The sequence below is a fragment of the Ailuropoda melanoleuca genome, chromosome 4, assembly GCF_002007445.2.
Source record: "Ailuropoda melanoleuca isolate Jingjing chromosome 4, ASM200744v2, whole genome shotgun sequence".
NCBI classification, from domain to species: Eukaryota; Metazoa; Chordata; class Mammalia; order Carnivora; family Ursidae; genus Ailuropoda; species Ailuropoda melanoleuca.
The window spans coordinates 68,010,545-68,035,944 of record NC_048221.1 but is presented as its reverse complement, the minus strand read 5'-3'; the positions used below and the strand labels follow the sequence as shown (position 1 = coordinate 68,035,944).

General features: G+C 39.6%; 1 protein-coding gene across 2 annotated transcripts in view; it reads right to left on the bottom strand.

Moving 5' to 3' along the window:
• Positions 1 to 558: 558 nt before the first annotated feature.
• MGAT4A (alpha-1,3-mannosyl-glycoprotein 4-beta-N-acetylglucosaminyltransferase A) overlaps positions 559 to 25,400 on the bottom strand; it is a 121,148-nt gene continuing 96,306 nt past the window's right edge. For both annotated transcript variants that reach the window (XM_011225885.3, XM_011225886.3), the window contains exons 8-15: positions 21,054 to 21,168; positions 19,812 to 19,942; positions 16,549 to 16,656; positions 16,228 to 16,421; positions 12,395 to 12,473; positions 11,640 to 11,706; positions 3,351 to 3,463; positions 559 to 3,227 (exon numbers count right to left, since the gene is read on the bottom strand). In XM_011225885.3, the coding sequence (XP_011224187.1) occupies positions 3,201 to 3,227; positions 3,351 to 3,463; positions 11,640 to 11,706; positions 12,395 to 12,473; positions 16,228 to 16,421; positions 16,549 to 16,656; positions 19,812 to 19,942; positions 21,054 to 21,168 (834 nt within the window). In that variant the 3' untranslated portion in view covers positions 559 to 3,200. The remainder of the gene's footprint in view (positions 3,228 to 3,350; positions 3,464 to 11,639; positions 11,707 to 12,394; positions 12,474 to 16,227; positions 16,422 to 16,548; positions 16,657 to 19,811; positions 19,943 to 21,053; positions 21,169 to 25,400) is intronic.

Genomic DNA, 25,400 nt, shown 5'->3' with positions numbered 1-25,400 from the left:
TTAACTGGTGCAACCACTCATCTGAAAAGCTGTACCTTTTTCAAAGACCTCTCCGTGGCTGAACTAATACACACATACGTGTCTACAGCCTCCCTGCTGAATCATCCACACGCATTCGCTTTTTCCAAAGCTGCTCAATCTCACTGCCTGAAACCACTGCTCTTGCTTGACCACACGGTAGGGCCCCGCGCGTGCTGTAAAGAGCACGGGAGACAGAGAACTCAGAAATCCAAGGTCTTAGAATCCCAGAAAACTCCTCGACCTTCTCACCTATAATACTCGTCATCTGCACTATGACATATTCTGCACGTCTGCTTTTATCCTCATAGTCAGAATTCATTACTCTGGTTTCGCAAGTGTTCACGTTAGCACTCTTGACACAGTGCTGTCCCGACAGAACTTTCTGCAATGACGGAAGGTTCTCTATCTGCTGTCCAGTCGGGGGCCACGAGCCACGTGTGGCTGATGAGCACTTGAACTGTAGCTAGTGGGACTGAGGAGCTGAAGGTTTTATTAAATTTACAGAGCCACCAAGTGTCTGCTGGCTACTGTATGGGCCAGCGCAGCTCGAGAGTCTGACCGTTCATGTGAAATACATACCAGATGCAAACCAGATTCCATTTCTCTCTATATTAAATACTGGACATCAGTGGACACTGTCTCCACTCACTACTCTGATAAAAGTGGTTCAGTGTCCTCTCGAGGCCAAGTATATCCTTCCCTCAGTCCCAGGTACTCTTCACCTCCTCTAATGTTCGGTCCCAGACTTGACTCGCCAACTACTCTCAAGGGCTACCACTGCAGTGACGCTTGAGGAAAGCATGGCTGTTTCTAACGGTCTGAGGAGGAAGGGGGGGCAGGCAGAGACCAACAACGAGATGATCGGAACACCTGCTGCACCAGAGGACAGGAAGGATGAGTTACAGGCCTGCCCCCAGGAGCTGGAAGCCTGGTAGGTGGGAGAATGTGTGCACACCCATACACACACACTCGCCAGGAACAACCAAAAGCTCGAGAGCTGAGCGTGTATGTAAGTCTGTGGCACGGAACATAGGTAAAGGGAGTTAAAAAGAAAGAGGAGTGTGGGCTGGAACAGTTGGTCCCCTCGTCCAGACCCGGACTGGGGACCTGCCACGTGCCAGGCACTATTCCTGGCAGGACTAGGCACTGGTAACAATTCATGGGGAGGAGTGCACGAGAGAGTTTGTGAAAGATGGATGAGATGTGGCTCAAAGTATCCACAGAACGGGAAGGGTGAGCTAAGTCTGGGAGGGAAGACTGAGCAGAACAGGAAGAAGCCGGCCAGGATGGCTCACCAGTGTCAAGACCCAGCAGCCATAACTAAGGGCGAGGAGCTGCAGTAACTCACTTCCCTGATCTTCAGTGTGGGGTTCTTCTCCCCAAAATCAGAGTGGGCTACTATGGAAGCGGGGAAATGAGAGGACTTCTCGACCCGCCCCAGAGCTTCCCCTCCTGATACTTGGTTGTTCCAGCAGTCAGGATGTTCAACAGCTGCCAAAGTTTCATAATGAAAGGTTATTCTTTTCAAATGAAATTGGCCTGTGGGCATCAGGCCAGGGAAACGTGAGGACAAAATAGAAAGTCAATTAAAGAGAGTGAAAAGTAAATCTAAAAAACCAGTAAAAATGTTTAACTAGACTTGAACATAAAAATTATTCGTGGCAATGTGTAACTTTTTAATCAAGGAAAGTGACGATGATTCCAGTAGGAGTAATGGCAAGAACCATACCCTATCCGTGTTGCCCAACATTTTTCACTCAGTCACACTGTACAGAAAACAAGGCTGTCTGGAAGCTCTTTGTTCAGCCTCCTGGGTAACCACGGGCAGTTCCTCCACACGAGAGGTGACTAGCCGGCACCTCTGGCCCCCTGAGGCCTCTGCCACCCGCAGCCCCCCGACGCACTGGTTGGGAGCTGACACTGATCATTCGGAACTTCTTACAAGTCAAATACTTTTGTAAAGATCACTGATTGCTAAGGCTGACAGTATTTTTGTTGACAGTAGTAATACCATTTAGAATTACATGATTAAGAGCAACACTCTTCAGATACGAATTTACCTGTAAGTTCATAATGCCGACAGAATAAATCATTTTGCAAAAACATACAACTGCTACAATACCTCTCCCTAAAAACCAGTATTACAATTTTTTCTTTAAAATTAAATGATTTTGACTCATACAATAACATTACCTAGAAAACACTTCGTCAGAACTCATTAAATGGGTGCAGATATAAAAGGATGAACAAGAGATAATGCATCTAACTCATGGATTAAAGACACAAATTTAAAAAGAAAAAAGTTTGTCATCTTACATATCAGAGGGAATGTAATGAGTTGAGTCCATGGTAATTTGGGTTGAATGCATGACCCCTGCACATTAAAATTTATCAGACTGATTTTTTACATCATAAACAGTATAGTAAAATAACCCTCAAGAAGGACATTGGTCTTTAAAATCTTGGCTTTAAGGAATGACAAATGCCTTTGAAAATATTTTGTTCAGAATCACTGCAATTATAAAAGTACTTCAGTTAGGAAATCAATCTAGAATCATTCTTAAATGGCAGTGCATTTGAAAAATGGCATTAATTTGTAATGTTTGCATTTCCAAAGAAAAATATAGAAAGAACTTAAAAAAGCAAGGTAACTTTTCAAAAAAAGTATTGATTCAAAAATTTACTGCACAAAAATATGTACTTCTTAAATGTTTCTAATAAATTAACTCCATAACATTTTTATGTATATTTATATATTTATATATATATAATCCCTGATAATCTATAAAAGAGGGTCTATAATAGTAAAATAAATGAACTTCAAAAGTACCCCCTTCATAAAATGTATGTAACATTAATTTTTCTCAAATTTAAGGAATGTAACAATATGTACAACTCTTATGTATTAGTATAATACCAAAATAGTACAAGTCATATTAACAGGCTGTCGTAACTGTAAAATGTTTGAGTCAAGTTAAGATTGGAGGACAGCTTAGGTTCGAATGAATGCAATTATCCATGGGAAGTTCACTTTCCAAGAGGAAATGACAATCATCTTATCTACAGTAGATTTCACAAGAGGTAGTGTTCAAGTTAAAAAAAAAAAAAAAGGAACATGCTTAACTATCTTTAATTAACAAATTCACAGGGAAAAAATGTACTGGTTTCTTAGCAGATGATCAGTTGGTGACTTTTTTAATATGAATCTGAAATACAAAATAACAAGAAGTACAATAAAGGCCTTACGTATGAAGTCAAAATGTGGTAAAAAAACAAAAACAAAAACGACGTACCATCCAAGCTGGCACTGAGAGCACACATTGACTTACCTCATTAAGAATGGCCCAAACAGCAGAATTCTGAATAACTGAAAGTCGAAAGGCTGAAATGGGATTTAGACTGGGATCCACCATTCCTTCGGCAACACCATTCTCAAATTTTCCTTCAAAATAAAAACCAACACGTGTTGGGTAGGCTGAAATCGGCACGCATAACATATCACAGACTTAAAACGGGGAAGAAAAACACCAGAACATTTCCAGTGGATGTTGTTAGACAGGGCCTGGGTGAATTTTTTCCCTTCTTTCTACCTTTATTCAATTTTCAAATTTTTCATTAAGTGTATGCTTTAGATTAGAAGCAACCTATTAAAAGCGGCAGAGTTGAACTTTTTCTTACTGCAAATTAAATATTACACACACACACACACACACATATTTGTTCTTGCATCAAAAATACTTTAACATGCAGGTTTTTAACAAAATGTGGCTTAACCAAATCTCACCAAGTATACTCTGTACCATTGCTCAGTCTGACCCTTTGAGAGTTAAGTCAGTAATAACACGTCAATGCTTTCCAACATACATACAATGGTTGGCCTCGAGCAGGGGCGCCATCTGTATGTATCCTTTCCCATGTCACATCTAGAAGGAATTAAGAAGTGATACCTTGTCCAGGAGGCTCTAACAGAAAACTGCCATTATAAATGCCAAGCAGAAACAGCTCTACTTAGGGATAGGACCAAGAAGTTCTATAAAAAGGTAGCATGCTCTGTATCCAATTTTTCTCGCTGTGAGGAATATTCTTAAAACCACAACGAAATGCTATTGAAAAAGTGACAGAAAAATGGTTTGTTCTCGGGCACGTTTCTCTAAGCCAGGAGCTGGCAACCCTTTTCTTTTTTCTTTTTTATAAAGATTTTATTTATTTATTCGACAGAGATAGAGACAGCCAGCGAGAGAGGGAACACAAGCAGGGGGAGTGGGAGAGGAAGAAGCAGGCTCCTAGTGGAGGAGCCTGATGTGGGGCTCAATCCCATAACGCCGGGATCACGCCCTGAGCCGAAGGCAGACGCTTAACCGCTGTGCCACCCAGGCTCCCCAGGCAACCCTTTTCTTATTATAAAGGGCAGATGGTAAATGTTTTGGGCTTTGTGGGCCGAGAGGAAAAGTGAAGATACCAGGTTGGTACTTCTACCAAGAGAGAAAAAAATTTCCACAAAATTTTCACTGATGAAATTCAAATTATAATAACCACCACGGAGTACTTCTGGGTTTTTTTGCTGATGCAGGTGTACCAAGGAGAACATAATTCCTTTTCCGGTGGGGGGGGGTGGTTAACATTTCAGTTAACTGGGATTAGAGGGTCCTCCTCATTAAAATCGATTGTAAATGTTCATCTGTTCATGTGGATCCATGGGATTTTATATATTTTATCTTGAAAATTTCCTTTCACGCAGCCTAGATACTGTGAAATACATCCATTCACAAGCACATGACTTTAATGGGACATATTCATCACTTGGAAGATATTTATGGAATTCCGTTAGGTTCTTCTTGATATTTGCCTTGTTATGTGTCACCTCACTGCAGAGGAGGGGTGGGAGCTCCTTGATTGGTCTGATATTTCTTGGAGTTGAAATCATAACTGTCATCAGTGACTTGGCTGAAATACAAGGTTTGCATGGAAGTGCTATTTTGTCTCGTCAATTTTAGGTTGAATTAAACATTATCAAGTCTGCAGCAAAAACTAACTTTCAAAGAGGTAACAGTGGTTAAGGGCAGTTCTCACTGGGAAAAACTTTCAATCTTGTTCCTGGACTTAAAAAAAAAAAGTGGTGTTTTGTTTTGTTTTTTCACAATAAAATTTATCACTGCTCAGCCCCACAGCTGCTGTGTAGCCCGGCAAGCCACACTATTCAGTTCCTATTTCTGGCAAAAATGCACAGAACTGATCGCGGCAGAGTCCATGAGAGTGAATCAAGTTCACTGCTGTCGCTGCTGGTTCAATAAAATAACGATACCTGACAGATTCAAGTATTTCCTGCAAAGTACCTGATGAATAAAAAAATAAATCACCGTTGACTTAGCTTACATTTTCACAAGCTTTGTAAATTCATCCAACTAAGCCGCCTTCTTCGTACGTGTCTTCACCACTCACTTCACGTTGTACTCGGTTTGTGTTTCCTCAGCTTTTTGGAAAATCTTCTCGCCCGTACTTGGTTTGATGCAGGCTTTGCAGAGGCCAATGCTTCAGTCACTTCAAGCTTGGCATGGACTCCCAATAACAACTAGGCAGTACCTGTAACCTCTATCAACTCATCAAGAGACGAGGAAATAATTTGCTTTGTTTTTTTTATGGAAATGACAGAATTGAGCCTATTTTTATTCCAGTGTTACCTTAGTGCAAGAAGATTTTCTAGGCTTTCATTGTACTGCAGGTCGAGATCCAGTTTCCCCACATACGATTACATTTGTTATGACTTTGTGCACTGAGATATCCCCAGATATTCTGCACTCGCAGGATTTCTTACAGTGATCTTGCAAATGTCCTCATCCAAAAAGGTTCAAATTACATTAGTGCATCTAAACCCTCACACACACAAATGCACGAAGACCATGAAAAAAAAAATAACGAAAAACAAAAACAGGAGTGTCAAGCACTTGGGAATCAACTAAGAACATTTAGTGATGATCAGAATTCTGAGGAAAATTATACTGTTGGGGTTTTAGAAAGAATAAACAACTGGCATAATGAAATATTTGCAGTATTTTTATCACCTGTGAAGGGAGTTGTTTCCCCAACAAGATGTGCATATCTGTTACATAAGTATTAAATATAATTCTTATAATTACAATAGGGAGGAAACCCTCAAAAACTCTATGGCTTAAATTATTTTCTCTTTCTGACCTCCCCCCTTTTTTTTTACATAGCCATTTATTTAATTTTTATATTCTTTTTATTGGTACTCTAGATATTACCACATACTTCTTTAAGTTCTCAGTCTGACTTTAAAAAATTACATTTTGCCAATTATTAATAATCTTCCAATGATTACATTGAGTTATCACCTGCCTTTTGTTCTCATTTCCATGTAGTTTAAATATGCTATAAATACCATATCACATTATTAGCACTTACGCAGCCAATAGTCTTTGCTTTGTTTTTTGACTGATATCGTTCCCAATGTCCTCAATTCTTGAAGCCGCTGGTTATTGCCAAAAGCCTGATGGTCTTAAATAAGTTTATTTTATCTGCACGTGCATCTTTGGCTGCTCCAATTAAATATGCTTTAACTCACTACTTGTAACTGGTTTTATTTATTTGGCTAAACTCACTTTGGTTACAGCCTTATTTGAATTTTTTTATTTTTGTGAAGAAATTCTGCTGCGGTGAAATACTCTAAATTTTCTAATCTTCTGACCTCTGCTTTCCTGTGAGTTGGGAACGCCGTGGGCGCTCAGGACAGTAACGTATTCCCCAGCACAGCTGCTGCTTCACGGCGTAATAATCACGACGATCTGCCATCTGACTTTGTAAAAAATTCCACATTTCCACAGCGTTAAAAAGCACTGACATTCAAAGTCCACTTCTGCAGTTCTTGCATCATGGGCAAGCACTGGTCATTTTTTGAAAAACGTCCCAGGACGCTGGCGTGCGGGTGTGTGTGGCGCTCGCTATTTGCAGCATGCCGAGTGCCGGGTCAAAGCCATCGGAGAACCGCGCTGGTCTCTACCGCGACTCCTGGCTCGTCTCTGCTGTCAGAGCATCAGAACGCACAGACGCTACGGAAATAAGGGAGCTAAGGGAGCATGGCTGTGTTCCAATAAAACTTTATTTACAGACACCAAAATTTAAATTTGTTATAATTTTTACATGTCACAATATAGAATTCTTTTCATTTTTTTCAAACCATTTAAAAATAAAAGTGAAAAAAATTAAACATTCTAAGCAAAAACAGGAAGTACGGGGGAAAAACCAACAGGAAGTGGGCCACATCTGGACCAAGGGCTATCACGTGTGGATTATGCCGTCTATTCTAGAATTTTACAACATAATGCTTTTAGTAAGATATGTTCAGCTTGAAAACCATACCAGAGAAAACTTGTAATTTTTTTTTAAGGATTTATTTTTTATTTGAGAAAGAGGGAGAGAGTGCACACGTGTGACCCGGGGCAGGAGCAGAGGGAGAGGGACGAGCAGACTCCACGCCAAGTGTGGAACCCCATGCCAGGCTCAATCCCACAACCCTGAGATCATGACCTGAACCAAAATCAAGAGTCCTACGTTTAACCAACTGAGCCACCCAGGCGCCCCAAGAAGACTTGTCATATTAAACATACCAACTTCCAGGGGTGCCTGGGTGGCAGAGCGGTTAAGCGTCTGCCTTCGGTTCAGGGCATGATCCCGGCATTCTGGGATCAAGCCCCACGTCAGGCTCCTCCGCTATGATCCTACTTCTTCCTCTCCCACTCCCCCTGCTTGTGTTCCCTCTCTCGCTGGCTGTCTCTATCTCTGTTGAATAAATAAATAAAATCTTTAAAAAAAAATACCAACTTCCAAAGTAATGTTTTTATTCAAAAGCTATTTATAATCTTATTTCATAAAAGTATGGCCATGTTGGGGCTGGACTGGGGTAAGAAGTATATGCTACAAAAAAGTATTACCGAATTATTGAGTTAGGCAAGGGATTTAGGGCTGAAAAATACTGTGAAACTTAAACACTTTAATGAGATATTATACTGTCATCTGATGAGCTCATTTAATTAGAAAGATAATTACCTAAAGATAAAACTGGCCTCTTTAAAACAATTTCACCCAGGGCACATCTGGGTGGTGCAGTCGGTTAAGCGACCAACTCCTGGTTTTGGCTCAGGTTGTGATCTCAGGGTCGTGAGATTGAGCCCTGTGTTGGGCTCTGGGCTCCAGGGGAATCTGCTTAAGACTCTTTCCCTCCCCCTCCCCCTTCCCCCTGCATGCACGCACACGCTAGCTAAAATCAATCAACCAATCTTTAAAAAAATTTTTTTTCACCCAGGATTTTATCCTGCAGATACACACTCACTTGTCTGAAAAGAGTATATATTGCAGCAAAAACTTCAAACAACCATCCATCACTAGGTGACTGGCTATAATTTATGATATGCTAATACATGGGAATACTAGGCAGCCAATTAAAAGATGAAGAAAGAATACAAAGAATAAGGTAAAACTGAAGATAATGCAGCTAAAGACGCACTTGCATTCCCAACGCAGAGCAACTCTCATACATGTGCAGAATTGTTCAAAGCGGCATCGTTAGTAACAGGAAAAAAAAAAAAAGAAATGGAAACAAACTTTATAACCAAACAGGAGAACAGACAGTGATATATTCACCCATGGAAATTCACACGTAGTGAAAGTGAATGAGCATAGATACACACGTCCACATGCTGACTCTCATGATGGAGAAAGGAAACAAACTGTACACCACAGAAGGCTATCATGTCTCCCAAATTTAAGAACACGCAAAATAACCCTGTGCATCGTTCAGGAGTACATCATATGTATGTAGTGGAAGTGTACATGCAAACGGGAACCACAAACCTTAGGACAGTAGTTCCCTTGGGCGGAACAGGAAAAGAAGGTATTCGGGAAGAACAACTGAATTGGCAAATGTTAAGCCAACGCACAGGTCCTCATTGCATTACTATTTGTATCTTCTGTGCATCTGGAATGTTACAGCCTTTTGGAACGTGCATCGCCCATATGTCTCCATGTGTACTTTGGTCAGAGAAAAGACGCAGAACAAAGGCTGTGGAGCACGTTCTCACTTGTGTGTGACTGTGTGTCTTTAAAGAATATACTAGTATTTTTAAGTCTGAACAGAATACTTCTGGAAGGACACAAGTTGTTAAAGGAATTGCCTCTGGGAAGCACTGGGTAGGGGGGAAAGAAAAGCCAAGGAAACTTAAGTTGATGTTTTCTAATGTGCATTTGGGACCATGTGCCTGTACTAGCTTTCCAAACAAGAAATTTAATGTTTGTCCCTGACCCAACAGCCTGGTAGGTCAGCACTGAAAGACAGGAAAGAAAGGGGAATGGAAGGAGGAAATTACTGAAGAGTGGCTGGAATTCCCAAATCCTGGCACTGGCCGAGACTTCCACGCCCCGTGCGGTGCCCCTCCTGCCACGCCCTGACCACGCACCATCCCGTCCTTGCAGTGTTTCTCCGACAAGGCTCTTCGCCTCACCACTGGAACTTACTAGTAAGTGTAAAGAGCAGCTCTTCGGTCTGAGCTCGGGCAGTGTGGGGAATGCAGTGGGTTAGGTCTCAAATGCCACACTCTTCGTGTTCTTACTGAGATTCAGATTTTCATGAGGAATGTCTCTCCATTTGCTGTATTTTTTTGAAAGCAATTTTCACCAGTTATGGCTGTTTCAGTATGAGGAAGGCCTGCGACGCTATTCCACTGAAGCATACTTAAGGGAGCGGAATTTTTTACATTCAATTGAAAAAAATCAGTTGTTTTTTTGTTTCTGATGCACCTTTTCGTTACACAAGGTCCTAGGCTGGCTGATTTGCAAGTTCTCTTTGGTTCTAAACGTGTATGAGCTGACGTTTTAGACGGTCATCATCTTCAAATTACTGCACATACTTAATACAGACGGTCAATGTCCTATGCTTTCCTAATCTAGAAAACAACAGTCTCAGAAACTAAATAACGGACCAGTAATAGGGTTGATAAATGTCTTGGATGGGCAGCCAATTTTTTGCACATTCCTAGAAGTGAGCTAAGATATAACCCAAATATGAAATAATGAAACTCCTCTATCCACCAAAACTACACAAAAATTAGGGTTATCACGCAAGCCTTGCAGCAGAAACAATGACACCAAATGTGAAAACTGCTCTAGAGACAGTTTTCAGAACGTATCTGTTCTGTATACCTCCAGTGTAAACTCACCAATATTCTCTTCTGCCTACCACTAAGAACAGCATTGATTTGTTCTAAGAAAAAGAAAATATATCATCATTCGCTGAGCCGACACCTCTCCAATAACAGGCTGTATGTTAACTGCAGGAGACAGCCGAGGGCCATCGCCCCCTCCCTTCCCCCCACGAGCTCACAGGACCGCGCTGTGACACTGGATTGAACTGTGACACGGGACCACACTGTAACACGGCAAGGCTACACAGTAAAGGCACACACAGTGCGGTAGGAAGAGCAGAGAAGAGGGTTTAACAGAAAATAAGAAATCATTCATTAGAAGGAGTATCAGGTGGAGAAAATGGCCAGAGACACGGCTGCACATGAAAGCAAGGAGCGTAAGAGTCTCAGGACGAGGGAAATTGAGAATCAAAGGAAACACGATGTGAAAGTGGATGGAAGCTAAGGAATGTGAAAATGGAAAGTCGTTAAGGTCTCTCCCCAGGGTAACGTCATGGTAACACGGACGTTTTAGAAGGTAACTGCAGGGGCTCTGGGCAAAGCCAACGGAAGGACGCAGGGAGATGCAGTCCTTCTCTGGCACAGACACAGAGGCAGAGGCCTAGAGCACCATCCCAGGCCAGGGAACTACGCATTCCCAGACAGACGGAGTTTATGCTAATGGACAGTAAAAGCGGGATGGGTGTTCAGGGTGTCTCCCAAGGTTGGGCTTAGGCAACCAGGTGAATAGTGACGGCAACAACCATGGTGACCAAAAGACAGGACCCTGTTACAGATGCTCAGAGCAGATGGCCGTGTGGCCATGTCAGAAAGCATCTCAAGGGGCACCCGGGCATCTGGCCCCGGCTCAGGTCATGATCTCAGGGTCATGGGATCGAGCCCCGCATCAGGCTCCCTGCTCCACAGGCAGCCGCTTCTCCCTCTCCCTCCCCCTCCCCCTGCTTGTGCGCTCTCTTTCTCTCTCTCAAATAAATAAATAAAATCTTTTAAAAAAAATTAAGAAAGAAAGAAAAAGAAGGCATCTCAATACAGACCTAAAGCTCAGGAGGGAGGCAGGGGCTAAGGCACAGGTTCTAGCACCAGGATGATGCTGGGACCCTGCAAGTGAAGGTCACCCAGTAAGAGTGCAGAAGGCAGCTGAAGGCAGATTATCTATCAGTGACTACCAACCATGAAACAGCAGGTGGGGAGAGAAAGAGGAACCCGCAAATGAACCTTTGATCTGAAATCCTGGTTGGGTCAAGATAGTAAAAGTATGTCCTGAAACCCCAGAACGCACACAACTTGGGAGGACACTGGTAACTGTAACCCTAAAGTGCTTAACATCCTACAAGAATTTAAAATTACTCCAGGAGTAAGTCCAGAAAAGTGAAGGACATTTTATTAGTTTAAAGTAGGAGGTTTTACCTATTCTGAAATAACCATCTTCTAATCGTTTGTCTTTGGTTTCTTTGCTTATTTCCAAACCTTCACTCTAAAATAGAACAAAAACATTAACTTTACAAATTATTACTCCTATTTAAAACAAATTCAGTGTATCTTAATAAACATAAAAGTGGCATTTGTGGCACAGCTATCTCTAAAAAAGAGAAAATGTTATCTCAGTCTTGAACCTCAAAAAGTTTGTCAATGCAAATAGTCTTTTGTCTTTTAACTATCTGAATCTATATATATATATATTTGTGGTCAGAAAATTTTAAATTTTAATTAATTTTAAATTTAAGCCAATTTAATAGGGCACTATTTTTTTTATTAAAAATCAAAAACTGTGTTAACTTGAAAGAAATCTAAGCACTCCTTGAAGACCAGTAAATGAATTTTGTATATTAAACAACAGGTAGTAAAACCACGTGGTTTTTTGGGACTCAAAAATATAAACAGCAGTTAAACATTAAAGTAAAATGATGATTCATTTATTTTCCTAGTATGAACTTCCAAGTTATTTTCCAACAGGAAACAAAAGGGAGGCTCTTTCTATGAATAAGACAGATGGGAGAATATACTAAGTGTTCCATATTTAAAAAAAAAAAAAAAAGAATCTTGCTCGCCACTAAAGTCCTGCAATCATGAGAGCTTTCTTTCACCTCATAAACAAGAATAACCTCAAACCAAGTTTCCTGGTCTTAGTTCTTAAGAAAAATTAGGGGAAAAAATAGGCATACCTTAAAAGGCAAAACTTCCACAGTTGTGTTTAGCAGAATATCTCCTGGATGTTCTTGGTTGCCGCTGTGGAACAAATAACTGAAAAGGCAAACATAAAAATAAAAGTATGAGTCAGACCAGACTTCACGAAGATTCGAGAAGATGGCCTTACCTCCGAGTGAGCTTTCTAAGCAAGCCTCTGACTGCAGAGCGCAGGGCACCAGAGCGCGTAGCAAGGGCACATACGTATGTATTCTGACTAGTTGCCAGGAACTTGGAGACTTAAGGACGCGACCCTTAGGGGATGTGTGAATTCCTTCCATCAGAAGGCATATGTTCGTTGCTTAACATAAACATTTAACAGATTTTTTTTAAAAGGACAGTTTTATGCTATTTACACTTTTAAATATAGACATGTCTCAAGAGGGATAATCAAGGCTGCAGAATCATATACTGTATCTTCTATCGGAGGAAATTTTCACCAGCACAGCCATAAGCCATGGCAAGTTCAAAGACTAGCTTTTTCCAATACAAATAATTTTAGTACTAGTAGCCTGAAAGTAAATTAACCTGAGAATTCTGCCTGAGCCTGAGTTTCCTCTGGACAGTGCAGATTCCCACCGACCTCACCTGACCGTAGCAAGGAGTTTAGAGAACTGACAATGTAGCCGGTAGATGAAAAGTCCTCCACAAGGAGCAGTTACAGTATGCTTATGATGCAGTGTGGTCTTGGTGGGCAAAAATCACCTGTGACGAAGACCGGATTTTCCAATGTTCCACAGGGAAGGGCACCCTCTAAGGTAAGCTCCCTCTAAGCTACACCAAAAATTAATCCCAACATTTTCAGATGAAAGACATCTTTTTTTAAAAAAGACATCTTTGACTTGGAAATGCGGCTTCCTGTAACTATGGGCCACTCATGATCTCGGCTATAGATGCAACAATACAAGACAGGGGAAGCCACTTTTAAGAGAAGAATGATGGACAGAATTTGCCATTTAGACAGACTGATTCAGAGGTGTTTACCGTGTGATTATTCATAGTGAAAAACTCAATATAATCTACGAAGTTTAAAATCAGAAGAAGTAAATGATGGTACAGCCCGGCAATGGGGATACTGTGCAACTATTAAAATGTTTGTGAATCACTTATGACAAATTATGATGGAAAATATACGATATAAAATTACATACAGACCATAATGGCTTTCAAAGTAGAAAGTGCACAGAATTACAAAAAAAAAAAAAAAAAGGGCCAAAACGGCNGCCAATACGGTCACAATGATGTCTCTGGGGTTGTGATTTTTTTTTTCCCATTTTTCATATTTGTGTAATCAAAACATATCATGTTATATAGTCAGAAAATATTTTCCCTAAACGTAATTTCTGTATTGATAAATACAACTTCTGCTTTCCCCCTCTCTGCAAGTAAGTTACTGCGCAAGTCAAAAGTGATTCCTTTATTCTAGGCAGGGTGGGTCTCTCCGTGAGCTCTAAGAAAATTCAGAGGTACTATGATTTTAAAGGAATTGTGTTTTACTAGAAATGGGTCCTCAGTAGGGTCACGCAAATATTACTTTATAAAGTTTACTGTAAATATATTTGTTAAGAAATGTGATCTTCAATACATGCATTCCTTAGCAGATTCTTTGCTGGCACTAGTTTAACTTGCTAAAAATAAACCAACAGACATGGTCTGAGACTATTCTGATTTACGGAGGTGAAAAAATTGTTTCTAATTCTAGGATGACTCTTTGTTTAAAATTGAGTGTAGCTGACACACACGTTACATTAGTGTCAGATATACAACACAGTGATTCAACACCTCTGTATGTTAGTCTGTGCTCACCACAAGCACAGCTCCCATCTGTCACCATACGGAGCCATCACACTATCACTGACTATATTCCCTAGGCTGTGCCTTTTATTCCAGCAACTTATCCATTCCGTAACTGGAAGCCTGCACCTACCTCTCCCTTCACCATTGTGTCCAACCTCTCCCCCCACCTCTGGCTACCAGTTTGTGTTCTGTATTCACAGGTCTGATTCTACTTTTTGTTTACTTGTGGGTTGTTTTAAGATTCTGGAGTGGAATTATACGGTATTTTTTCTTTCTCAGGCTGATTTATTTCACTTAGCCTAATACCCTCTAGGTCCATCCACGTTGTCACAAACGGCAAGATCTCATCCTTTATGTGGCTGTGTAATATTCCCTTGTGGGTACATATACCACATTTTCCTTATCCATTTGTCTACTGACGGACACTTGGGTTGCTTCCCTATCTTGGCTATTGTAAATAATGCTGCAGTAAACATAGAGGTGTAAGTATCTTTTTGAATTAGTGTTTTCCTCTTCTTTAGATAAATACCCAACAGTGGAGTTATTGGATCATGTTGTATTTCCATTTTTAATTTTTTTGAGGCACCTCCATACTGTTTTCCACAGTGGTTGCACCAATTTACATTCCCACCAACAGTGCATGAGGGTTTCCCTTTCTCCACACCCTCGCCAACGCGTGTTATTTCTTGTCGTTCTGGTTTTAGCCATTCTACCTGATGTAAGGTGGTATCTGTTTTGACTTGCAGCTCCCTGATGCTTACTGATGCTGAACATCTTTTCATTCATCTGTTGGAAAAATGTCTATTCGGGTCCTCTGTCCCATTTTTTAATCAAATCATTTGGGGGTTTTTTTGGTGTTAAGTTGTGTAAGTTCTTTGTATATTTTGGATATTAACCTCATATCAAATATTTATGATGACTCTTTCTCATGTAGGCTCCACACCCAGCATGAAGCCCATAAAGGGGCTGGAACCCACAACCTTGAGGATCAAGACCTGAGCTGAGATCAAGAGTCAGATGCTCAACCAACTGAGCCATGCAGGTGCCCCTAGACTCTTTTAAGTGTGGTAAATATTACCCCAGAGTGCTGAATATCATACTAGCAAAAAAAATGAACATTAAATAACAACAAAATATTATATACTCATAAATGCAAAATATTACTCAAAAGTGTTTTTGTTTTTCCAGTGATATTCCCATTGCCCAAAACATTTTTACACACTTAATTCCTCTTTAGAATCAGTTTAGAGTAATAAAATAAAATTAATAACATAACTATGCATTATTTCTGGCAACTTTAAACAGAATGATTCCAAATGATCTTTGGTGGGTTCTAAAAACTGGAGAGCCCTCACACGAGAATACATGACACAACATGCCATGGGCTACAGAATTATACTCCACTCGGGGATCACATTTAAGTGTACCACAGACAGAGTACAGTCTGGGGAATACACCCAAAGCCAAGGGGAGGTCAGAGGAATCATGACTGTTAAAAAACAGGGAGAAAAGAGTCCTAAATTTTGTAAAATGAACATAAATTCTGAAAAATACAGAAAGGTTATAAATTCTTCCACAGTGGTCTAAAAGCAAGCCAGCATTTGTAAAATCACTGGCTGGGGATAGTCATAGTCTGTCAAATTGATAATTTCAGCCAATTTGCTAGGTAACTGACTCGCTCTCAGTCAAATCCCAGGGGATATTCTAGAATAAGGACATGAAAACTAATTTTATATTGTGAGGGAGAGTTTTACATTAAAGTACTAAAAAACTATACTAAATATATGTTCAACAATACCAAAAGAATTTACCAAACATGCTAGGGGCTAATGTCATATCTGAAAACAACACACCCATTTTACTACCAAGTTGTAGGAAGTGTATTTTATAACCTAACATTTGGGACCCACTGTCTCCTCACATTTGTTATACACACACAAAATCCATCATAAATCACGCTATGAATAAGAGGTGTAGAATCGTTAAGACCAAATAGATTTCAACAGTCACCAACCTTTCTACATTGACTGGCTTATCAAATTTGAACAAGATGTAGTCTCCGGCTACTGGGGTTATAGCCCAGAAGAAATCCTCCCCCATGTAAGTCTTCTCCAGTGTATGTCCTTGATAGACCTTCAAAGAAGTAGATATCTCCGCAGGTGGGTTTACATGGATTTTGAGAAGTAATGGTTTCATGTAATCTTTATCCTAGGAAGAGAGACACGTATGCTGTTAAACACAACATAGTGTATTTATACTTAAGAAGAGCAATCAATGGCTATACACTAAATATCAAACTGTATGCGCATGAGAAAAATAAAATCAAATCACCAACCGTGAGTTTCTGAATTTTTCCTGATAGAGAAGAATGCAGCCCAACATGTTGGAAAAGGGAAGGTCTGAAGCGAATTCGTAGATTTGCTTTCTGTCTATCACAATGTTTCTAAATATTGAAAAAAAAATCATGTTAGTGTCACATTACAAAGTGAAATCTTGTCCTCATCAGAAAATCCAGAAGTCCTTCTATTAATTTTTTTTTTTTTTGAGACAGAGTGGGGGTAGGGGGCAGAGGGAGAGGGAGAGAGAGAATCTTAAGCAGGCTCCACACCCAGCATGGAGCCCAATGTGGGGCTCGATCCCACAACCGTGAGATCACGACCTGAGCTGAACCCAAGAGTCAGATGCTCAACCGACTGGGTCACCCAGGTGCCCCTTCCAGAAGTCCTTTTAAAGAATATTGAAAAGAAAATCCAACTTCATCTCATAATTCCAAGTCATAATTTTTAGGGTCCTCTTTAAGACACTAAGAGATTCGCTACCTACTTGATAAACAGATTCGATACGGAAATTTAAAATAAGCACAACCAAGAGAAGAGGTAAGGATTTAATTTCAACCATCTTCAGTGTATGTCAAAATGAACATTTGACTTTTAATATTAAAATGCACACACTATAAACTCGAGGTTTGGTCCAAATATACAGAATATCTTTAACCAATAATATAATGAAGAATTTGCAAATAGTAAAAGGCACATTTTGTTTCACCGAAGTAAGGTGCAAATGCAAGGCAACAGCTTGACCATAGCAAGTACATGGTAATTCAGGTTCCACAATTCAACTCAGCACAGTTACGGGACCCTCGTGTTTCCAGGTGAAGTGCCCCCTGGGCCAGACTTCAGATCACAACCTGTCCTCACGCTTGGTCCTGGTGTGTGAACCCCATGATGCCAGCAGGGCTCTCCCTGCGTGTTAACTCGGTACTTCAAGACAGCCCCAGCTATCCTGTCAGGCTTTTATCAACTCCTCTCGTTTTCAGTGGCGTTTACAAGTTCTAGGCCTACTTGTATGTCTTTATTTGTAAGACATTTCCACGTGGAAAGGCCTCCAATAATTTCCTGGACTAAAATGCTTAATTTTTCTCAAGAGGTTTTACTTCATTACCGTTATTGCTAACTCTAGAGTAGCGGTAATGGAACATACTCTGTTTACACAGATTTGACTACTCAGGTGGAGGCGAGGGAAAGGAAGGAAGGGAGAGTAAAGGAGAAGAGCAGGGGTGGGGGGGAGGGGAAGAAGAGAACCAACGGCGCCCGAGACGGAGCCTCTCAATAAAACAAAGGATGCATTCGTGCCTAAAGAGTGCTAGTGGGTTGAGAAACCTGTGGAGAATGTGTGAGTGCGTGGAGGGGTTTTCCAGACCACCGTCAAAGAGGTATTGTTCTGGAGGTAAGTATGTGGTGACGGCTTCCTGACACCCTGGTGGAAGCGACTGAAGAATTAATGGGCCACAGAAAAACATGGCCTAAGGAGCAGTGACAGAATATATAGATCAAACTGGCCAAAGGGCTGTGTGCTAAAATTTATAGATGATTTAAATGGCTTTAATTTTCCCCATCAGAGATTCTCACCTCCCAGACTCATTTCAGACCCCCCTAACCCTATAGGAGATAAAATACTGCACAGGACCGACTGAACGCAAGTTTACTGTAGGAGTGTAAAGATCACATGAATTTTTGTATGTCCCACAATAAAAATGCCTGCAAATCGCAAAGAAAATACAGGTCAGGACTTACATCATAAAAATGAATTGTACAAATCAATTTATATGTTCAATCATCATTGGAAAGTAGCTACTTTGCTATTTGGCTACATTCCACGATTCACTCTAAGAAAGTGTTTTAAAGACAAACAAAACAAAACAAAGGAATGTAACAATAGCTTATAAACACCAGAAGGCAGGGTCCTAAAAACTAAGTGGCAGGTAAGATGATCAAACTATTCGAGATAATATACTAAGGTCATGAAGTCAAATTAAATGTTTGTGGAATGAATGTTAAGTCATCCCTATAAAGGCACATCCCCATAAGAAGGATTTCCTGTTACTATGTGTCAAAAATGACTTATTTTTAAGAATGTGTATTCACACTTATGCTTACACCAAATACTTATTTTTTTCCCAGAGGTACAATTCAAATTGGATGAGGAAAACACATCTAATTACTTTTTACAATAAGATTTCTATGAAAATAACATGATTAAACAAAAATAATCATTTACTTACTTGCTACCATCACCCCAAAGGTCAGCAATTAGTATGAACACTGGTTTCTTGCCAGTAATATACTAAAAAGTACTTTTTGACTTGCCATTGTTTTGGTATAAAATATTACTTCTATTTTATTCCTTATTTCCAGATGTGTTGGGGCCTGATATTGTCCCAAAGGTATTTGAAAAAAGAAAGGTGACAGAGAGTGTGAAGAAAGCTGAAATAACCACCCTCCCCCCGCCCCCCGGACAGATAGGAGAACATCTATAGCCCACAGTAACGAAGTACCAGAGCCCAAAGACATCGCCAACATTTATCTGCAATTTAAAGAAAAGTAGACTTCACCGATTTACAGGATTTTCCACTGTTCTTTAAAAGTCCCTCTAATTTAGGAACTTTTTGTCAGTTCAGGAGAGCATGCAAGCTCTTCAAATCTTAAGTGAAAACACTGTTTTCTTTCAGCTATCTATTTAACTGTTCATTTACAAAATCTGGCTCCCTGAAAGTCATTTTGATGAGATACAAAAAAAGAAGCCTCTTCCCCTGTTAGAAGGTAGGGGAGGGACAGTAAAGTATCCCTCAAACTGAGAAAGCAGAGCTTTATTCAAGGTAACCGATGATGTGTATGTGGGGGGAGAATTGGGTGGGATGAAACCGACCATGCTGTTATTCTCTGCAAGGTCTGGACCGTGGTCCACAGATATGATAGAGAAGAGGACACACTGTAGTGAGCAAGGACCCTGTAGTGAGATCAAAGGGTTTGCATGCACCTAGTTGACAGCTAACCTTTAATTAGATCTCCTAGTACCACCTGTGTGTCAGGAAGGGAAAAAGACTCCATCATCTCTAACAGATACACGGGAGACCAGAGCAAGCTCTCTCCATCACAGCCTAAGGTGGCATTTCTAACCTATGTGTGTATTAATCATCATGAGCCCTGAGCACGTAGCCAAGAGAGGTCATGGACTGAATGTAAACAAAATGACGGGCCAAAGACAGGAGTCATTTCTTGTCAGCACTCTTACATCTACCCTCACAAGAAATCAACTTACTGCATCTTTCTCAGGGTTGCAGACTTTTACCCAGAGAATATGGTCCAAGAGCCAATCAATGGGTTTCTCCTTATAGAACATAAATATGAATTCCACAATCAGGGTGAGGTCTGGTGCTTGAAACATTTTACCTGAAAAAACATTCTCCGTCAATAGCTGTTATAAAGAAACCAACCAACAAAAAGGCTTAAATAAATGAGATCTGTACAACAAATACATTAAAGCTTGTGCTTTCAAATAGAAGTCATTAGGAATAACTTCCCCACTTGTCTTACCAAAAGCAAACAAAGCTGCTTTAACTAAACATTCTGAGTTGACACCTGGGTATAAACAGAACTACCGAACTCCTGACTTTCTCCATTATAAAACCTATCATACAGCTACTGGCTCAGGATTCAAGAACCAAGTCAGAGATTTTTCCTTCACATCTTATTAAAATTCTTCCCATTAAAAAAAGGGGGGGGGGAACTTTGGGTTCTTTTAGGTTTAGGTAAAAAAAAAAAAAAAAAAAAAGAATTAACCAAATCAATAAATGCAAAAAACAAGGTCTCCTTATTCTGTCTTCAGTGAAACTTTCACAAGTGAAGACATTTTTTGATTCCTAAGTTTTGAGATAAGCGACCAACAAGGTCAAAGGCCCAGCCTCTAATACTTAAAGTTTTAACGTACTATAGGAAGTGAAATGTTATCCTCTGGGTGTTTTCTAAAACCTGTAAACCTCCTGCAATTCTGCAACTTTAATCATGTTCTCTTTAATTGCAGAATCTAGGGATTTTAGTGGAAAATTTTTTTTTAAATGAGCACCTTAATGAGTCTATGAAAGCAACAAATGAATATGAGTTAATCACTGAACAAGAACTTCAAGGACTACATCAAACGCCAGGAATTCATACTAGAAAACATTTAGCGTGGCATTCTTTTTAAAAGAACCCCAATCCTGCGAAAGCACTGGGCCGTAAAAGAGCGACTGGAGGGATCAGAGAAGAAATCAGACATGCCCAGGACCATGGCTGGCTGGCTGCGTGTACTCCACAGTAAATACTGCAATCCTAGAAGTATCCAAATATTATTTTGGCGTGACATTCATCATTTCGTATGTAGAAGTTTACCTAAATTAAATTTCCTCTAAAGCAATCCATTTGCAGAGGAAAACAAAGACAATTTTAAGGTAAAAAAATTAGTTTAAGATTCCAAGAGTCACAGTTATTTCTGGAGAGTAGATAAATCGGACACTTTTCTTACCAATGAAGCCCAGCTGGGAGAACTCTAGTATCATCCATTCTTCAGAAGAAAGTTGAAGTGCAAAATTTTTTATAGTGTTAAAGTAATTCTGTTTGACAATAATGTCATCTTCAAGCTAAAGAAAATTGAACAATCAGATTAATAAATCAGAAAGAGATGGAAAGATTCAGATAAAAGGACATTCTTTATCATAAGAAGACTCAAGCATACTTTTAAATTGCCAGTCAAGGAAAAACAATGGTCAAAAATGATGAAAATACCAAAATAAATTTCAGTAAAAGACAATGAGAACAATAAAAGGGGAGAGGCACATAGCAAGTCACCTGAACCACTCCCTTACTGTAGGAAATCACAGCCCCACTCCTTTCATAGTGACCAACATGATTTCACATTATCCTTTTTACTTTTCAAAGGAAAAGAGTTTTAGTAAGCCTTTAAACTTTTTTAATTTTTACATAATACATATATACTAAGTCAAAAAGCCAGTAGCTTTCCTTCTCTGCCCTCCAGCCTCCAAGCTGAGGTAACCATGTGAAGAGTTGGGTGTGCACCCATTTGACACCTTCTTGATGGCCACACAGGAAAGACCCATATGTACTTAAGGTTCCCATCCACATTTACATTTTTATAAGTAAGGGATCACATTATCACACTGTCTTTTTTCTCTTAATACATCATGGATATTTTTCCAGGTTAGTAAATATTTAGTAGGTGCCATAATATTCCATGATATCAATGTAAAACAATTCATTCATCTCTTCCCTGATCATAGGCAAACATCCAGCTCGTTTCTCATTTTTCGTCAGTGCAAACGATGATACAATAACTATGCTTATATGTACATATTAGTGCTTTTCATTTCTGTAGGACAGACACCTGAAAGCTCACTTTTGAAATTTTAAAAGATATCTTCAGGGCCCCTGGGTGGCTCAGCTGGTGAAGTGTCCGACTCTTAATTTTGGCTCAGGTCATGATCTCAGGATCTCAGGCTCTGCACTCAGTGGGGAGTCTGCTGGAGAGTCTCCCTCCCTCTTCCTCTGCCCATCCCCCAGCTCTACCTCCAAAATAAATAAACCTTTAAAAAAATACATAAATAAACAAATGGTATCTTCAAAATACTTAAACTGCGGTGTTTCAAAGTGCCAGTTAATCCCATATGCTTGGCCACCATCATGTGTTATTTATGCTTGGAATTTTCACCAATTCAACTGGGAGTTGACAAAGATCAGGGATCATAAATGTATGCAAAGACTTCCTCCCCAGAATCTCCTCTCATAAAATTTTCAAGTCACAAGGTGATTCTAATATCCTAATTTTTTTTTCCTTTTCTTAATTTCATGTTATCACTTCTAGTTACCTGCTAAGCAATTTTCACTTATTTTAATATATACGTTTCTCATGTATTTAAATCCTACAAGCTTTCTTCTTTCTACCCATGAAGAAACAGCAAGAGTATCTAGAAAGACAGGACTGACTCACCAAATATTCGTTGAGTTTTTATTGTGTTCCAGACACTATACTAACCCAGGGAACACACGGGTGAACAGAAAAGACATGTTTTATGCCTTCAGGGTTTTAGGGAAGCTGGAGGGAAAACTAGACAAAGCACAGAACTACACTGCCGTCTAACTTCCCTTTCTGAAAGAGGTGCCCACACTCAAACCAAAACACTGTGTATGCCCAAAGGAAAGATGACCCCTAATATCAGGCAGTTCCAAATTTTTCCAGCAAGTAACTTCAAAAACAAGTCTAGAATATTTAAATGTATAGAAATATAGCTGAAATAGTCAAATGCCTATTTAAAACTTAGTACATTAATCTTGGTTACCAATTCACATTTTACATTCAATTAGGAAAATTGCTTTGTTCTACTCTCACATCTCATCAAGCAACTTCACTTTTATTTCTGGGCTCTCTATTCTGTGCCATTGATCTGTGAGTCTATTTTTGTGCCAGCACCATACTGTTTCCACTCCTACAGCTTTGTAGTCTAGTCTATCTTGAAATCTAGGATTGCGTTACCTCCAGCTTTGTTGTTCTTTCTCAAGACTGCTTTGGCTACTCAGGGTCTTCTGTGGTTCCATACAAATTTTAGTATTATTTGTTTGAGTTCTGAGAAAAACACTGTTAGTATTTGACAGGGATGGCACTGAATCTGTAGACTGCTTTGGGTTGCAAGGACATTTTAACAATATTAATTCTTCCATCCATGAGCGTGGAACTTCTTTCCATTTGTTTGCATCATCTTTAAGTACTTTCATCACTGTCTTATAGTTTTCAGAGTACAGGTTTTCACCTCCTTGGTTAAAGCTTATTCCTAGGTATTTTATTCTTTTTTTTTTTTTTTGGTGCAATTGTAAACCATTTTCTTAATTTCCTGTCCCGCTACTCTGTTATTAGTGTATAGACATGCAATAGATTTCTGTATATAAACAACTTCACTTTTTAAAAAAAACTTAAGGTAATTTTAGATTCCTATGTGGCTCTAAGAAATAACAGAGATCCTGAATACCTTTCACCCAGTTTTCCCCAATCTAACATCCTCCAGTATAACTACACTGTAATCGACTGACCACAATTCACTGACCTTATTAAATTTCACCAGTTTTACAGTCAGTCAGGCATGTGTAGGGATGTGTGTGTGTGTGTGTGTGTGTGTGTGTGTGTTTAGTTCCATGTAATGTTGGGGAGACAGAACAATACCATCATGAGGATTCTCGTGCTACCGCTACCTCTTAGGTCGACAGCCACCTCCTCCCTTCCCCACTTCCAGCATCTGGTAAACAAAATCTGTTCTCATTTCTCCAATTTTGTCATTTCAAAAATGCCATATAAATGGAATCATATAGTACGTGACCTTTGAAGACTGGATTTTAAAGTCCCCATAGTTCCTTAAGATCCAAGATGTGGTATCAATAGTCTGTTTCTTTTCATTATTCTGTATTCCGTGCTAGAGACCAGCCATGGCTTAACATTCACCTGCTGAAGAACATTTGGCTTGTTTCCAGATTTTGGCTATCACGAATAAAGCTGCTAGGAACGCTCGTGTACAAGTTTTTTAGGGAACCTATGTGCTTCTCTGACCTGAGTGTTTTGTCATGGCAGGAGCCGGTCTTAAACAAATCTTACATCTCACTAGTGATCACTGGTTTACAGAGGGAAGCTAAAAAACAAGATGCAAAATACTGTTTTTATAATATGCAACTGTGGTATCAGAAAATGAATATTATATAGTGGAATATTATATGTGGAATACTTTATATGTTATATTTCTTCTTAAATTTTTCTAAAATACAAAAAGAAAAAAACTAGGGGTACCTGGGTGGCTCAGTCAGTTAAGGGTCTGCCTTCAGCACCGGTCATGATCTCGGGGTCCTGGGATGGAGCCCCGCATCGGGCTCCCTGCTCAGCAGGGTGTCTACTTCTCCTTCTCCTCCGGCCGTCCCCATCCCACACCCTTGTGCTCATGCTCTGTCTCATTCTCTCTCTATCTCAAATAAATAAAATCTTAAAAAAAGAAACAAACAAACAAACAAACTAATGGTGGCTACCCATGGGGAAGGGAGGAAACAGTGCTAGGAATGGGAATATAAGTGAGACTTCTGTGTAACTTATTTTATGTAAGTTTTGATTTTGAAATTTTTTTTACAAGTAAAAAGGAAAAAAATTCTTAAAAATTGAATACAAAATGAAACAAACCAAGTTTCATATCAATCTGGCAGCATGGTCACCCAGTATAAAGAATTTCTTCCAGTGACTTTCAAACACAGAATTTGTATCCATATTAGGATATATTCTAAGGGGGGGGGAATTGGACAAAGAAAATTTAAATCACATTCAGTAGTCTAATAGTAGTGATAATGGTATTATTATTTTGAAACTATTTCAGACATACTGTAGAATAAAAGAATTATGTTAATAGGATAATGCTATTAAAAAACAAGACTTTTAATGTGATTAAAAACCAACCTAAAAATCTTCATTTGATTTGGGAATATCAATGAGCTTGTAGTCTCCCCCCCTGAAAAATAAAATACTCTTTTCCTTGCTAAAAGGCCTAGAAGCAAAGACACCATAAGAACAATGAGCATCTCACACACCTGGATGTTGTCCTAAATACTATTTGCCTCTAAATAAAACAGGGCTCCTTAAGCCGAGATGCCCTTCAACAGATGACTGGATTAAGAAGTTCTGGTCCATCTATACAATGGAATATTACTCAGCTATCAAAAAGAACGATTTCTCAACATTTGCTGCAACATGGACGGCACTGGAGGAAGATAATGCTAAGTGAAATAAGTCAAGCAGAGAAAGACAATTATCATATGATTTCTCTCATCTATGGAA